Here is a 17,463-nt window from a genome sequence, read left to right as displayed (position 1 = left end):
AGTCAGTATCAGGCAGAATCTGGGGTCAGACTGGGAAGGAAGGGACATTGTTACTACAGCTGTGTGAACAGTTTTTAAATATCCTGAAAGCCACAAAAAGCCTAGGTCATCTTTCTCTAAAATGCGGGATGCCCAAGGTGAGATTATTTTTTTTAGCTGGTAGATGTCCTACAGGGTCACTATGAGTCGGAATTGACTCAACAGCATTGGGTTTGGTTTTTTTTTTTTGGTTTTTAGATGGACAAGGCACTAAATATATTAAATAACCTCCTAAGTTATTCCACTTTTCAGTCCCTTTTGATGTTGTTGATTATGTTCTAGTGGATCTTCAACAAAGACACGTTCAGGCTCACAGCCTTTCATGGCAAACAGTATCTAGCTAAAAAGTTCATGGGCAAAATAAGAACCTTTCAGTATGTTTATTTTTAGGACTACATTTCTTTTATAATAGAAGATTGTCTTTTTTTCATTTACAATAGATAGCTAGATAGATATAGGAATAAACAGCTGCCATCCAGTCAACTCCGATTCATGGTGACTTTATGTACTATCGAATGAAACATTGCCTGGTCCTGTGTAATCCTCACAATGTTTGAGTCCATTGTTTTGGCTACTGTGTCAATCCATTTCATCGAGGGACTTCCCTCACCTTCTTAGGCCCTCTACTTCACCAAATATGATGTCCTCCTTTAGTGAATGACTCCTCCTGATGACATGTCCAAAGCAAGTGAGTTGGATAATACTCTGCTGTGATTCGTAAGGTATTTAATTGGCTATTTTCAGAAGTAGCTTGCCAGATGCAATGGTTAAGGTTGTGTGTCAACTTGGCTGGGTCATGATACTCAGTGGTTTGGCAGTTGTATTATGTTCTAATCACTTCCACGATGAGATTTGTTATTACGTGATCACCTCCATGATGGGATCTGCTGTGAGGAGCCAATCAGTTGAAGAGGAGTTTCCTTGGGCATGTAACCTGCACTGAATACAAGTGGATAGTCTGGCAAGGCTTGGGGGCTTTTGCTCGTTCTGGGTCCTGCAGCTGGCTCCTGTCCGTCTGATCTCCGGTTCTTGGGACTTGAGCTAGCAGCTTACCTGCGGTATTGCCTGCTGATCTTGGGATTCATTGATCTTTGCAGCCTGTGAGCAAAAGCCCTCCTCTCTGACCTGCCTATCCTGGGTTCGCCAGCTCCTGCGGCTATGTGAATCAGGAGAAGCCTCTATCCCGACCCATGGACTGGGGACATTCCAGCCTCTACAGCTGCGCAAGCCATTTCCTTGATATAAATCTCTCTCTCTATATATATTTATACATTTTACTGGTTTTGCTTCTCTAGAGAACTCAGTCTAAGAACCAGGCTTTTCTTCCTAGTCTTTCTTAGTTTGGAAGCTCTGATACCTGTCCATCATGGGTAACCCTGCTGGTATTTGAAATACTGGTGGTATGGCTTACAGCATCACAGCAACATACAGACCATCACAGTATGATAAACTACCTAGGGATATACAAATCTCCTTTTAAAATAAATTTGTTTTTTAAAAATGAGTTGATTTAAAGAAAAATATTAATAATAGTACACGTGGCACAGGAACTTAGTAAAAATGAGAAAGCACATGAATAAGTTGTTCCACTCACCAATGCTATACTCTCCCCTTGAACAATGTAAGTACAGTGAGGGATCCCCAAGAACCTAAACAGAAGATTGCTCACTGAGATTTAAACAGTAAATTTACAGAAAAAGAATGACTCTCACACCTTTGAGACTAGACTATAACTTAATGGAAAGTACATTAGTATCTAGAGAAGGATGGTAAATCTGGAGGTGGTTTGGCAGGCATGGACCTGGGTTAGCCTCCACACAAAAAAAATGAAACAAAACTACAGGGGAGGTCAGCACAGCTGGACTAAACCAAAAGCAAAGAAGTTTCCTGAATAAACCAAATGCTTCAAAGGCCAGCGTAGCAGAGGCGGCTGGGGGGGGGGGGGGGGTTGGGGACCATGGTTTCAGGGGACATCTAGGTCAGTTGGCATAATAAAATCTATTAAGAAAACATTCTACATCCCATTTTGGAGAGTGGCGTCTGGGGTCTTAAACGCTAGCAAGCAGCCATCTGAGATGCAACAATTGGTCTCAACCCACATGGAGCAAAGCAGAGTGAAGAACACCAAAGACACAGGGTATGTATGAGCCCAAGAGTCAGAATGGGCCACGTAAATCAGAGACATCAGCCTGTGACCAAAAGAACTAGATGGTGCCCGGCTACAACCAATGGCTGCCATGACAGGGAAAACAACAGAGAATCTCTGAAGGAGCAGGAGAGCAGTGAGATGCAGACCTCAAATTCTTGTAAAAAGACCAGACTTAATGGTCTAACTGAGACTGGAAGGACCCTGGAGGTCATGGTCCCCAGGCCTTCTGTTAGCCCAATACTGGAACCATTCCCCGAAGCCAACTCTTCAGACAGGGATTGGACTAGACGATAAGACAGAAAATGATACTGGTGAGGAGTAGGGTTCTTGGATCAAGTAGACACATGAGGCTATGTGTGCAGCTCCTGTATGGAGGGAAGATGTGAAGGTTGACAGGGACAGAAGCTGGCTGAATAGACATGGAAATACACAGTGGAGAGAAGGAGTGTGCTGTCTCATTAGGGGGAGAGCAAGTAGGAGTATATAGCAAAGTGTATATAAGGTTTTGTATAAGAGACTGACTTGATTTGTAAACTTTCACTTAAAGCACAATAAAAATATTAAAAAAAAAAAAGGAAACAAAACATTGGCAAATGTCTACCTAAATCCTTACCAGAGCACAAGGAGTTCTCAGAAATTTAGTTCCATTGGCAGGGCCATATTTGGCGTGAGGTGGATTACTCTCTTAGCCTATGCCATTAAACATATGATTGGCCTTCTGATTTCATATTCATCAAATAACTTTCTGATCATGACCTGCCTTCCTGGATAGGTCTGCCTACAAGGAAAGAATGAGCTAGTCATTTGTACTTTAAGAGTAACAGTCAGTTACATTTCTCTATATAAATGTCAACTAGCACTCTGGTTTACAAATCAACCTTGTAAGCTTGGTTAAGGTGAGTCCAGCTCTGATAATGAGCCTATTCTCTACATGCTGATTAAATCAGTTTCTGAAACTGAGACGCTAAGAGCCAAACTCTGGTAAATCACCAGGATAATAAATGTCACCCTATGTGGCCTCTTGGAAGCCAGCCTGTGGGCCCTTTACAAGAGACCACCCTGATATTGCCAACGGCTTTTCCCTACTTGGAACGTCTCAGCCTCGACTTCAGATCTGTAAGTTTTGGGATTTAGAACACCAGAAGCCTTTCCAATTCTTTCATTAAAACCCCTTATGAATTTCCATCTCTCATGATAAAAAGAGACCTGGAGGTCATCTAACTTCACATTATTTATAGGTCTGTAGAAAATGATCTCAGAATTGTTGAGCTTCCAAGGCACAGACTCTTTGAGAGTAAAGTCTACTGGTATGGCCTTGGTAGCAGAGAGATGTGAAGCATACACTGTAGGTGGCAGAGGAGAAGATAGTTTAATTAATACAAAATAAACACCCTTCTTGCTGGAGGTTGGATAGTATCTGTACCAAGAGAATTATCAGCCTTGAGGCAGAAATCTCTAACTTACACTTGAACATCTAGGGAAGAGGCAACCAGTTAGTCCTCTTTGAGGGTCCTGCTTCTGTGAGACCAGGAAACAAACAGAAAGGCCTCCAAAGAGCCAATATAAATGTCACAATCCATGTAGTGCAACTTACATACTATAATCAGAAGACACCCTCAGATGCTCACCCCGGGTTACTCTGTTTTTCATTAAACTATGTATCTGAGATACAACCAAGTAGGGCAAGGCTACCAGTAATACCGGGGTGATGTTTTTTATCCTGATGATTCACCAGGGTCTAGATCTTAGCTTTTCAGGTTCAGAAACCTGGTTGAGTCAATATACAGAGTAGATTCATCTATCAGGGCTGAACTCAGCTTAACCCAGCTCATGAGTTATGGCAAATTATGAGAACGATGTCTGAAAGTAAAAGGGATGTTCAAAGATGTCAAAACAAACAAACAAAAAACAAAAGCTCAAGACACAGCTTTCTGTGGTCACTTAGTGTTGAGGCAAACAGTCTGATAGGCCTCAAGAGGTCCTGCAGATATGGGGCAATGACTGAAAGATCAAAACAAGGGTAAAGGATGTCCAGCTGGTTTTAACTCATGAAAAAGTACCATCCATAGTTAAAGCCACTCTGATATTGTTAGTAACTTTTGGTATTTTAGGCCCAGTAGCCTACTAACAGAAGGAGCCCTGGTGGTACAATGGTTAAGTGCTCAATTGCTAACTGAAAGGATGGTGGTTTGAACCCACCCAGAGACTCCGTGAAAGAAAGACCTGGCAATCTGCTACTGTAAAGATTACAGCCAAGAAAACCCTATGAGGCAGTTCTACCATAACATGGAGTCACTATGAGTTGGAATCGACTCAACAGCACCCAACAGCAGCAATGGCCTACTAATTTGTCCTCTTAAAGCTGGATCCAAGGTGTCTTCTCAATACTCATTTTCATCAGCATTTTCAGCACAAATACTGCTGGCCATCCTCTTTATCCTTGAAATCTCCTTTCTTTTCTTCTTGAATTCTTCTTTTTTGGGATTCCATGAGTGCCCACTCCAAGTTTTCCTCCTTTGTCTTGGCTTCCATGACACATGGCCCAAGTTATTCACTCTGATGCTCCTTCTCAATTTCTTTTTTTCTTTTATTGACTTAGGATGAAGTCAATAAATGGTAATTTATTTTCACTTTCAAGGTGGTACTTCTCCATCTATGATCCTTTGTTAACGGTATACCCTACCCCTTAAGCAAGAAATCGGTTATTTTCAATGTTACTTTTTCACCCTGATATTACAAAATCCACAAGGCCTAGTAGGACTTTTAGACTTTGTATAATTTTAAATATCTCTCATTATGGGTACGTGACCAATTAAAATAAAATCTAATCTTACAGTTTTAACATATGAGTTAAATTTGTTTATTGTAAAAACTGGTATGTATGAACTTATTTTTGCAATCTTATATATATGAACATGAGGGGGACAGTGCAAGACGGCAAAGTGAATGGACACTCCCATTTACTCCCTTAGCAGCTAACCTACTGAACAACAAATGAAAACAGGCATACACTGAGATCTCAGAACTCCAGATAGCAGCTGAGGTGTTGGAAAGTTGGGGTTAGTCCAGAAGCAGGGAGGAGGTAGAGCAGGGATGATACAGAAGCTGAGAGAACGAACCCACTAACATGGCACTCACTCATTGCAGCCATTTTTGGATGGGGGTGAGTAATACCCCAAACAGGTAACACAGATAAGGAGTTAATCTGAGGAAGCCTTAGCCCGATTTTTTTAAGGGAAGTGCAAATAGGCCATGGGAGTTCGTGGGCTGTGCAATTGGGAGGGTGCAAAGGGAAACCCTGGTGCTGCGAGAGAATACTGTTGAATCTCGTTGAGGCCCGAGATGGATGGACACTAGGACTTGGAGGAACTGCAAGGGCAGCAGGGTGAAGGGAATACTTCAGACTGACAGGTGAGACAGAGAAACAGCTGGCTCCCTGCCCTCAGCGGGACACTGTGGGGCAGCCTGTGCAGGGGCACCTGGGAGGGAAAGACAGAGAACCCTCCACCTTTACCACAGGAAAGTCAAACCCCACTGCTTACATCAGTATCTGTGACCAACTAAACCTCCCCTTCTGTGCATGTGTATTGAACTCCAGAGATCAAGCATCCAGAACTCCTGAATTAGCACTGAAAAAAAAACCTAAGGATGAGTGTCCTGTAATGGTTATTAGGAGAAGATACCAAGCTTGCAGCTGTGACTCATAGCGACCCTGTAGGGCTGGGTGGAGCAGCCCCATATAGTTCCCAGGCCTGTAAGTCTTTGAGGAGGTAGGCTGTTTTATTTTTCTCCCACGGAGCAGCTGGTGGGTGTGGGTCCCAGCCTTTCAGCTGGCAGTTGGGCACTTGGCCTCTGTGACACCAGGGCACCAGATCAGAAAATTTTACCACAAAAACCAGAATACAAAGGTTCAAGTAAAAAAAAAAAAAGGATAACAAAATGATCCAAGTTCAACAAAGAAATAGTAAATCACACAAAATCACAAGAGAAGAAGGACGATCAAAAGCAAAACATGAATAAGAGAAAATTTGTCCTATGGAGGCCAGACTAATGCAAAGAATTGATAATTTTCAGATTATGGTATTAAATATGTTTAAAGAAAGCAAAAAGCATACCGAAAACAAACCAGCAGAGATCAGGAAACAAATGGAGGAACAAAATGAGAGACTCATTGAGGAAACTGAAGACATCAAAAACAAAACCAAACCAAAGAGGACTACTGGAACTGAAGAATAAAGCAGCTGAATTAGAAAAAACAAGAGTAACACTTAACAACAGAGGCAAACAGACAGAAGATGGAATAAATGAACTAGAAGACAAAATAACTGAATTTATCAATTCTCAAGAGAAACAAGGGAAAAGAGCACAGAAAAGTGAGAAAATCCAAAAGGAAATGTGGGATTCAATTAAGAAATCTGACATTAGAATTACTGTAATCCCAGAGCGTTATGACAACAATAAAGGCACAGAAAAATTTTCCAAGAGATAATCAGAATTTCCCAGACCTCAACAGAGAACCAATCCTGGAAAATACAGGAAGCTACATGAATGCCAATCAGAAAAGATCAACTCCACACCATATCCTAACAAAATTCCTGAAAACCAAAGACAAGGAGAGAATTCTGAAAGTAGCAAGAGAAAAATGCAATATAACATACCAAAGGTCTTTCACAAGAGTCTGTGAATTTCTCCCTAGAAACTCCACAGACTGGAAGACAAAGAAGTGACATACATAAAATACTGAACGAAAACAACTGTCAACCAAGAATTCTTTACCCAGAAAAGTGGTCACTCAAAAATGAAAGGGAAATCAAGACATTTCCAGACAAACAGATGCCCTGGGACTTTGTCACTACCAGATCAGCTTTGCAAGTATTACCCAAGAGAGCACTCTAAACGTAAAGGCAAAAGCATTAAATACTCATATCTATACATCATAAAAAAAATAATAAAAGAGACAGAGAGAGAGATCTCCAGAAAACGCAACATAGACAATCATAAGGTTCAAGCATATGATATTTTCAAGGAATAAACTCAATAATTAAATTCTACAAATATATCAAGTTTGTAAGAAATAAGCACAAAGTAAGCTTATCAAACATAGGTTGTATATTGATGTTAATGGAGACACATCAACAGAAATGGGGGAGGAAGGAGCATATCAGGAACAGATTTATTATGTTAAGGTTCTATGTTAACTGTTGTTCACATGCTAAACACTGTTGTAATTGTAAGTTGTGTAATGGAATATACTAAAAGATAACCAAGAGAAAATATTCAGAAGAAAAGAAGAAAGCAAAAAGACTCATCATAAGAAAACAGCCGTATACAAAGAAAAACAGAAGAATCAGAATTAAAAAAAACAAAGATATGAAACACTCAAAAAACAAATACTGAAAAGAGTGAGAGAGACACTTCATTTTCAGTAATAATCTTAAATGTAAATGGTCTAAATGTCCCAAGCAAAGGGCAAAGAGTGGCAGAATGGATTAAAAAACATGATCCACCCTTTTGCTGTCTACAAGAAACACATCTTAGGCATAAGGACACAAACAGACTGAAAAGGACGGAGAAAAATATTCCACACAATAAGTAAACAAAAAAGAGCAGGAGTGGTCAGTCTGATATCGGATAAAACCCAGCAAAAAAACCCAGCGCCGTCAGATAAAAGGGACCTTAAATCAAAATCTGTTACAAGAGATAAAGAGAGGGACACTACAAAATAATAAAATGTTCAATCTAGAAAAAGACATGACAACTATAAGTATATATGCACCTAACAGCAATGCACCAAAATACATGAAATGAATACTAATATGAAGGAGAAATAGACAACTCCTCAATTATATTAGGGGACTTCAACAAACCACTTTCAGTTATAGACAGAGCATCTAAAAAGAAGATTACTAAGGACACTGAGAACTTAAATAAAACCATAAGCGAACTGGACCTAAAGGACATGTATAGTCACTCAGGATCAGAACAATATACATTCTTCTCCAGCACACATGTAACACTTTCCAGAATATACCATATACTAGGACACAAGTCTCAATAAATTTACAAAGACTGAAACCACACAAAGCATGTTTTCTGACCATAATAGTATGAAGGTGGATATCAGCAACAGGAAAAAGAAGGGGGGGGGGGATACATGGAAACGAAATAATTCGCTACTAAAAAACTATTGGGTCATAGAAGAAATCAAAAAATTCCTAGAAAAAAAAAAAAATCAAAACCTTTGAAACATAGTAAAAGCAGTACTCAGAGGGAAATTCATAGCAATGACTGCTTACATTAAAAAAGAAGATCCAAAATCATTAGCTTAAACTGACAACTTGAGTAAATAGAAAAGAAAGAGCAAAAGAAGCCAAAAGCTACTAGAAAAAAGGAAATGATAAAAATCAGGGAAAAAAATTAATGAAATTGAAAGAAACAAAACCAGAAGTTAGCTCTTTGAAAGGATCAATAAAATAGACAAGCCAAAAGCTACCAGAAAAAAAGGAAACAATAAAGATCAGGGAAAAAATAAATGAAATTGAAAGACAATAGAAAGAAACAAAACCAGAGGTTAGTTCTTTGAAAGGATCAATAAAATAGACATACCACTGGCTAAGTTGACAAAAGGGGGAAAAACAAAAAAACAAAAAACAGAATAAGCTATAATCAAAGTATGAACTGAAGTTGAACAAATTCAAACAAATCTGAAAACCTAGATAAAATGGACAAATTTCTAAAAACACACTACCTACCCAAACTAACATAAACAGGTAGAAAATTTAGAGACCCACTACAAAAGAAGAGATTGAAGATGCCATGAAAAAACTGCCAACAAAGGAAAGCCCAGGACCAGGTGGCTACACTGGAGAATTCCATAAAACATTCAGAAAAGAGCTGACACCAATCCTACTCAATCTCTTAAAAAATATAGAAGAGGAAGGAATACTACAGAACTCTTTCTGTGAAGCCAGCATAACCCCGATACCTAAACCAGGCAAAGGTATCAGAAACAAAAACAAAAACCAGACCAATATCCCTTATGAACACAGATGCAAATAATTTCAACAAAATTCTAGCCAACAGACTTTAGCAACGTATTAAAAAAATCATGGACCATGATCAAGTGGGATTCATACAAGGATTACAAGGGTATTTCAACATTATAAAAATCAATCAATGCAATACACCACATAAATAAAACAAAGGAAAAGAACCATATGATTATATCAATTGATGCAGAAAAGGCATTTGATAAAATTCAACACCCTTTTCTGAAAAAAAAATTTCAGCAAAATAGGAATAGAAGGGAAATTTCTCAACATAATTGTCATGGATTGAATTGTGTCCCCCTAAAATATGTGTGTCAACTTGGCTAGGCCATGATTCCCAGTATTGCGTGATTGTCCACCATTTTGTCATCTGATGTGATTTTCCTATGTGTCATAAATCCTATCTCTATGATGTTAATGAGGTGGGATTAGTGGCAGCTATATTAATGAGGCAGGACTCAATCTACAGAATTGGATTGGGTCTTAAGCCAATCTTTTATGAGAGATAAAAGAGAGAAGAGAGCAGAGAGACAGGGTGACCTCATACCATCAAGAACACAGTGCCAGGTGAAGGGTGTGTCCTTTGGACCCGGGGTCCCTGTGGTGAGAACCTCCTAGTCCAGGGGAAGATTGATGAGAAAGACTTTCCTCCAGAGCCAACAAAGAGTGAAAGCCTTTCCCTGGAGATTATGCCCTGAATCTGGACTTGCGGCCTACTGGACTGTGAGAGAATAAACTTCTCTTTGTTAAAGCCATTCACTTGTGGTATTTCTGTTACAGCAGCATTAGACGACTAAGACAATAATTAAGGGCATATATACAAAACTAACAGCCAACGTTATACTAAACTGAGAAAGGCTGAGAGCCTTCCCTCTGAGAATGGTAATAAGATAAGGATGCCCATTATCATTACTCTTATTCAACACTGTACTGGAAGTCCTAGACAGAGCAGTAAGACAAGAAAGAGAAATAACAGATATCCAAATTGGAAAGGAAGAGGTAAAACCATCTCTATTTGCAGATGACATGATCCTATACATAGAAGGCCCTTAAGATTCCACATGAAAGCTGCTAGAATAGAATTTAGCAATGCTGCAGGGTACAAGATCAACACACATACACAAAAATCAGTTAGGTTCCTCTACACTAACAAAGACTACTCTGAAAAAGAAATCAAGAAAAAATACTTTTACTATAGCCTCCAAATTGACAAAATGCTTAGGAATTAACCTAACCAGAGACATAAAAGATTTATACAATGAAAATTATAAAACACTACTACAAGATATTAAAAGAGACCTACAAAAATGGAAAGACATCCTGTGCTTATGGTTTGGAAGACTTGATATAGTGAAAATGTCAATTCTACCTAAAATGATCTACAGATACGATGCAATCCTGACACAAATCCTAACATTCTTTACTGAAATGGAAAATGTAATAATCAACTTCATATGGAAAGGGAAGAAACCCTGAATAGCTTAAGCAATACTGAAGGAAAAGAACAAAGCAATAGACCTCACAGTCCCTGATATCAAAACATACTATACAGGCACTATAATCAAAACAGCCTGGTACTGGTTCGATACACACATAGAGCAGTAGAATAGAACAGAGAACTCAGAATGAAACCCAGTCATCTATGGACAACCGATTTTAGATAAGGGGTCAAAGCCCATTCAGTGGGGGCATAAACAGTCTCTTTTTAAATGGTGCTGGCAAAACTGCAGAAAAATGAAACAGGACCAATACCTCATGCTATACACAAAAACTAACTCAAAATGGATCGAAGACATAACTGTTAAACCTAAAACCATGAAATTTCTGGAGAAAACTATGGGACCTAATCTTTTGAAAAAACAAAACAAACATAACAACAAATGCACAAATTGAAGACAAAATAAATGGGACCTTATATACTTTTTTTTTTATACACATGAACTTATTTCTGTGTTTTCTATTTTCTATGTTTTTTCTTTTCTTTTCTTTATTCTTGCTTTGTCAAGCTGATAGCTTTCTTTCTTTTCTGACAGTTTTATTATCCTTTTTGTCTCTTTACTGGCTTGTGTTATTTTATTTCTGTTCTTTTAGCAGTTATATGTAAGTTTTTAATATATAAATCAACCAACATTTTTGTCTATCTCCTAAAATAAAAGGATCTTCTCTCATATCCCATTTTGTTGCCTAGTATTTTAGCTTCATCTTGTTTTTAAGGTGCCATTAGTTATTATTATCATTTACAATCTATACTTATATAAATAAACCAACACACTTTAATTTCTTTGCTTTTGTAGTTCTTTTTTCCTTCTGGGTTTAATTCCCTTCTGTGAAATACATTTTTGGTAGTTCTTTTAACAATACTCTGTGAGGGATAAATTTACCCAGTCTTTGTACTACAAAAATATTTTTGTCTTTATGTCTTTATTATGTCTTTGAATGATAGTTTTACCGTATATAGAAATCTAGATTGACTACTATTTTTCCTTAGCAGTTTAGGGTTATTATTCTTGGACTTCTATTTCTGACTTCTACTATTGTTCAGAAACATGCCTTGGCTTTTCAATATTTTTTTTCTTCTTTTATTTTGCTTTAGGTGAAAGTTTACAGAGCAAATTAGCTTCTTATTAAACAATTAATACATATATTGTTTTGTGACATTTGTTGCTAACGCTGTGATGTGTCAACACTCTCCCCTTCTTGACCTTGGGTTTCTCATTTTCATTCGTCCCCCCTGCCTTCTTGTCTTTGCCCCTGGGCTGGTGTGCCCATTTAGCCTCATATATATGGGTAAGCTACGTATGTTATTGTTTGTTGTATAGGCCTGTCTAATGTCTGGCTGAAGTGTGACCCTCAAGAGTGACTTTAGTACTGAGTTAAAAGGGTGTATGGGGGACCATACTCTCAGGCTTTCTCCAGTCTCTGTCAGACCAGTAAGTCTGGTCTTTTTTTGTGAGTTAGTATTTTGTACTACATTTTCCTTCAGCTCTGTCTGGGACTCTCTATTGTGACCACTGTCAGAGCAGTCGGTGGTGGAAGCTGGGCACCATCTAGTTGTGCTGGACTCAGTCTGGTGGAGGCTGTTGTAGTTGTGTTCCATTAGTCCTTTGGACTAATCTTTCCTGTGTGTCTTTGGTTTTCTTCATTCTCCCTTGCTCCAGATGGGGTGGGACCAATAGATGTATCTCAGATGGCTGCTCTGAGATACAAGCTTTTAAGACCCTAGATGCTACTTGCCAAAGGAGGATGTAGAACTGTTCCTTTATAAACTATGTGATGCCAGTTGAGCTAGATGTTCCCCAAGACCATGGTCCCGAGCCCTCAGCTCAGTAATTTGGTCCCTCAGGGAGTCTGGATGTGTCTGTGAAGCTTCTATTACTTTGCCTTGGTCAAGTTGTGCTGACTTCCCCAGTATCCTTCACCAAAGTTATCACTTATCTACTGCCTACCTAGTGCCTTTCCCACCCCACACTTCCCTTTGCTTGTAACCATCAAAGATTGTTTCTTTCTGTAAATCTTTCCAAGAGTTTTTATAATAGTGGTCTCATACATTATTTGTCCTTTTGTGATTGACTTATTTCAGTCAGCATAATGCCCTCCAGATTAATTCATGTTGTGCAATGTTTCACAGATTCATCAGTGTTCTTCATTGTTGTGTAGTATTCCACTGTGTGTATGTACCACAGTTTGTTTATTCGTTCATCTGTTGATGGGCACATAGGTTGTTTCCATCTTTTTTGCTATTGTAAATAACGCCGCACTGAACATGGGTGTGCATACATCTATTTGTGTGATGGCTCTTATTTCTCTAGGACATATTCCTGGGAGTGGGATTGCTGGATTGTATGGTTCAAATTTGTTGTTATTGTTTTGTTGTTGATGGCATGATGTTCCACTAAGATAAAACAATCAAGATTCCTTTTTATTTTTCTTGCTTGGGATTTGGCCTAGTGAGAAGCCCTCGTGGCGCAGTAGTTAAGAGCTTGGCTGTTAACCAAAAAGTCAGCAGTTTGAATCCACCAGCTGCTCCTTGGAAACCCTATGGGGCAGTTCTACTCTGTCCTATAGGGTCACTAGAGTTGGAATCGACTTGACAGCAATTGGTTTGGAACCAGATTTGGTCTTGCTCTTTTAAATTGAAAAGTCAGTTCTTGAATTCTTGAAAATTCTCAGCCATGAACTTTTTGAATATTGCCTCCTCTCCATTTTTTATGTTCTCTCCATTAATTCTTATTAGACTTTCTCATTTTGTGTTCCAGATTCAACTTCTTTGCTGTTTTCTCTCTGTGATGTCTTTCAATTCACTAATTCCTTTCGCAGCTGTTTACTATTCTATCCATTCAGAAAGTTATTTTATTTCAATAACATATTTTCCATTGTGAATTTCTATTAGGTTCTTTTTTAAATGCACTTCTGCTTGCCTATGATTTTAGTTGCATGTTTGCAAAGTTTCTCTCGATTTGTGCTATTATTTTGGGTATGGGGGGACGATGCTCCACTGTATCTAGCTATTCTCTCTCATGGCGAATGTGAAGGTTAGCTGTAACCTTCTCCTCAGTAGGGGGTTATTGACTGTGTGTGCTGGTTTAAATACAAAGATTTTAAATTTGCCTTTACTAGGGACATTATGGGTTTTTCCAGTCCTAGAACATGTTAATTTATTGGCTTAAGGCTCCTATACCACAGGAGGAGTGTGAAGTTTAACTTCACATTTTTCCTGTGTGGTGAGCCTACCCAGCCATTTCCTCCTCCTCCTCACAGAACCTGAATTTTGTCAGGCCTTCCTCCATGTGCCCATGTGCTTCGGGAAAGGATGGTCCCTAACTTGAGGGGAATCTCAGACAGAATCCATAGGACCTCTTCTTCTAAGATTGTTCCTAGGAGCTCAGGCTCCTTCATATTGTTTCTCATTGCTAGATTTCTCTAGGGAATGTGATATCCCTCCCTTCAGAAGAGCAGTCTGAGCAGACAACAGGAGGGGAATGATTAGCTCCTGTGTTCAATAACTGAACAGTGACTAGAACTGAAATGAAAGTCAAGAATAGCATTCCGGTAAAATGAGGTTGCTTGATGGGAGTTTTCCCCATAAACAGATCAACATATCACAAACCCAGCACCCCAGCTCCTGGGAGAAGGCTTTTTGCTCCAGCTCCCACAATCAGCCTGCCTGATGGTCATTTTGGAGCTCATTAGCATCCATATTCAATAGTCAACTTGCCCTGGGCATGAAACCAATTCCAAGGCTGCTTTATATGGAGACTGGTGCAAGAAGAAACAACTCTCTTTGGAGAAAAAGAAGTGCTTCTGCTCTCCTCCTATTTTTTCTCTTCCAAATTCTACCTTAAAAAGATTGCCTGTGTTGGTGATAATGAAAGAAATGGCTTAATACAGCAGTAAGACAGGAGGGGGGCTCTACTGATTTTTGTACTGAGGCAGATACAAGTGCAAAATGTCCCACAGATTTAAGGAAATAGAGTGGAAGGAAAATGTTTTGACCCAAAACATGAAATATAAGCACAAAATATACACTACAGCAATAAAGAAGAACATAGGGTAGCTGAAGACAGTGAAAGGGAAGTGGATCCGTTATACACCCGCTGGGATTCTAAGTTGGGTTGAGGAGCCTGGAGAGTTTCTGGAAGTTGGATGAGAGCAGCTGTAGGGCCGTTTTTGAATGCTTTATTCACGAATGCTTGGCCAGGCAGCATTAGAGAACCACTGGAGTAGTCTGAAGTACCCACTCTCTTCTAATGAAGAGTCTCCCTGGGATACAAGTTTTGTATTTTGAGAACATTTTTCTTCTCTGGCTGAAGCTTTCAATACTGATCAGCAAAGCTCTGCTGAAAGAAATGACTGCTGGGGAGAGACTGGACTTGGCAAACTTCACGGGGCTTGGCTGAGAGGCTTCCTTGGCTCTGAGGGGGAGGGAGCAGAGAAAGGACAGCAGGGACAGCAAGAAAAACAAAAGAAGAGGGCTGAAGAACCACGGGAAGGCCAAAAGCTGTTTCTACAGCTAAAGCCTGGTGGGAGGAGAACGATAAATCCTTGTCTATCTCACTTGTCCTCACTGAGTCTGTGCAACTGGATTGTTGAGGTTCCCAACCTGGCTTCACTAAATGGGTGCCTCTGAAAAAATTGCTTCGCCTCCTGTAGCCCCTCTTTTCTTACTTGTAAATCTGGAATAACAGCGTAGACTTCTAAGGCTCCTGCAAGGAATGAATGATTTCATTCCCAGAAAGCATTCTGCACAGTGCCAGGCACATGGTCAGGGGGCAGTAAATGCTAGCTATCATACCTGCCAGACCTCAAATGCCTTTCTCCTCCCCAAGAGTTCAGAAGCCAGCTCCCTATTCTAGAATCTGCTTCCCACAAGGTCTCACCTCAATCAGCACTGGTGATTAATAACTCAATTTCAGGCCTCAGGCAATGATAACCATGCCTTAAAGTCTTTAAATAGTTCTAGTTGGGCTGGAACTTCTATTTGCCATTTGGATGGTACACAGGGTCTTACAAAAGGAAGGGTAGGTGGCAGGAACATGGAATTAATGGGTTCCAAATATTTGCATATAAAAGGCAGCCTCCATCTGCTGATGGCCCACAGTAATACAGTGTGATGGGAACAGGAGCAGGGATCCTCTTTGCATTCTGAGCAGGCCTCTGAGATTTAAGAGGTAGCAAAGCTCTCCCAAGCTTTGGAACATTGGCAGAGATCTATGGCGACTGGATGGGGGTGGGGAGTAGCTTGGAGGTAGCCCTTTGTTGTGCTGGGAACTGGGCAACTTGTCCAGGGAGGAGGCACACTTCTTAGGGCACTGCTGGGTGCAGGGCTACACATCTCCGCTTTAGAGCTCTGGGACCAAGCTCCATGGAGGCCGCTCACGCCAGTTTCTGTCCCCTTCCCACTCTACTCAGGCAGAATGTCTTGACTCTGGAAGAATGACAGCTGCTTCCAGCAACACTGTCACTGTGCATTGGGGGTTTGCGTGCCAGCAGGTACAAGGCCACAGAGTGGGGAGAGCTCCCCACCCCCATGGGAGGGGCCAGGGAGCCCCCACCAGGCCCCGGCTACCTCCTCTGCACCCTGGCAGGGTCTCCCTGGATTTTTTGGTAGTTAGTGTTTTAATTCAAATTCCAAACATCAGCAGTTCAATTTGACAGGGAATAATAATTTCCTTCTTAATCCTCCCTGGCAAGCCCTTTAAAATGCCTTTGTGTTCCAAACATGTGGCTACACAGCTCTGCTCTAATGGTATGCAGCTACATCTGAGGAACGAGGGGCCTGGCAGTGGGCTGCTAGAGGCTGTCTCAGGCAGGCTCTAGGATTTCCAACTCTTCCAGCACCTGAATATGCTAAACATTGCAGAAGACACAAAAATGCACACTTCCCCTCAAACACCAAATCAAACGCTCACAAATTGGTTTTAAAAACCTGGAATTGATATGGGCTGGGGGTGGTGGGGACTCTTCGTCTTTGCATTTGAGGCATAGTTTTTGAAAGCCGTACGGCACTGCTAGAAATTAGTTCAGCTAACTCTCAAAAAGATCAAAGAACCTTTGTCTTTCTGCCAACATAAATTTCATATTATCAAGATAATATAAACTAGCATTTAATACCTGCATTAATACCTCCTGTCAGTATTGGCAGATGTTTTACTATTAACCTTCTATTAATTAGTCCTTTATGAAGCACACAGCTATCTGAGCCACTGAGAGAATGAACGTGAAGAAGGACACCAGAAGCACGAACACTGAGGTTTCTCTCATTGGAGGCATGCTCTGTGGGATTTACAGTATATTGGTACTTACAGATTTAATACCCTATGAAAAGCCCCTAGAGTTTCATGACAGGGGAGTGGGTGGGGGAGGGGGTGGGGCCAGTAGTCATTAGGTCCAAGATATACAGATGAAGTTGTTTCCACAGACAGGTTTTGGGAAATGAAGGGCTGTGCAAAGCTTTGCAAAGTTTCGCCCGGCGTTTGGAATGTGAATGCATGCCACAGTTTCAAGTTTGGTTAACTCCTCTCTGGCCCCAGTTCCTCTCTGCTTTGCCCACTCCCTTCCCCTTTAGTAATATCAACAATTTACTCCTTTCTGACAAAATCTTAAGCATCATCTTTGAGTGTTTACATACTTGCCTCCATTTTGAATATTCTTCCTAGAAGACCCACCACTAAACCTCCTGCCTTTACAGAAGGGATAGTCAATCCCAGATATTTTGCTTCAGAAAAT

General features: G+C 40.2%; 1 protein-coding gene across 3 annotated transcripts in view; it reads right to left on the bottom strand.

Annotated features, from left to right (window-relative positions):
- The window catches only part of PPM1H (protein phosphatase, Mg2+/Mn2+ dependent 1H), a 328,683-nt gene that overhangs the window by 4,897 nt on the left and 306,323 nt on the right, over nt 1–17,463 (bottom strand). The window contains exon 12 of one of the 3 annotated variants that reach the window (XM_064283939.1): nt 1,634–1,688. The exons of the other annotated variants lie outside the window; for them this stretch is intronic. Coding sequence (XP_064140009.1) covers nt 1,634–1,688 — 55 coding nt within the window. The remainder of the gene's footprint in view (nt 1–1,633; nt 1,689–17,463) is intronic. 3 annotated transcript variants of the gene reach the window in all.

This window comes from Loxodonta africana, chromosome 4 (genome assembly GCF_030014295.1).
Source record: "Loxodonta africana isolate mLoxAfr1 chromosome 4, mLoxAfr1.hap2, whole genome shotgun sequence".
In the NCBI taxonomy this organism is placed as follows: Eukaryota; Metazoa; Chordata; class Mammalia; order Proboscidea; family Elephantidae; genus Loxodonta; species Loxodonta africana.
Note: the sequence above shows the minus strand (reverse complement) of the source record. Positions and strands in the feature narration are given on the sequence as shown.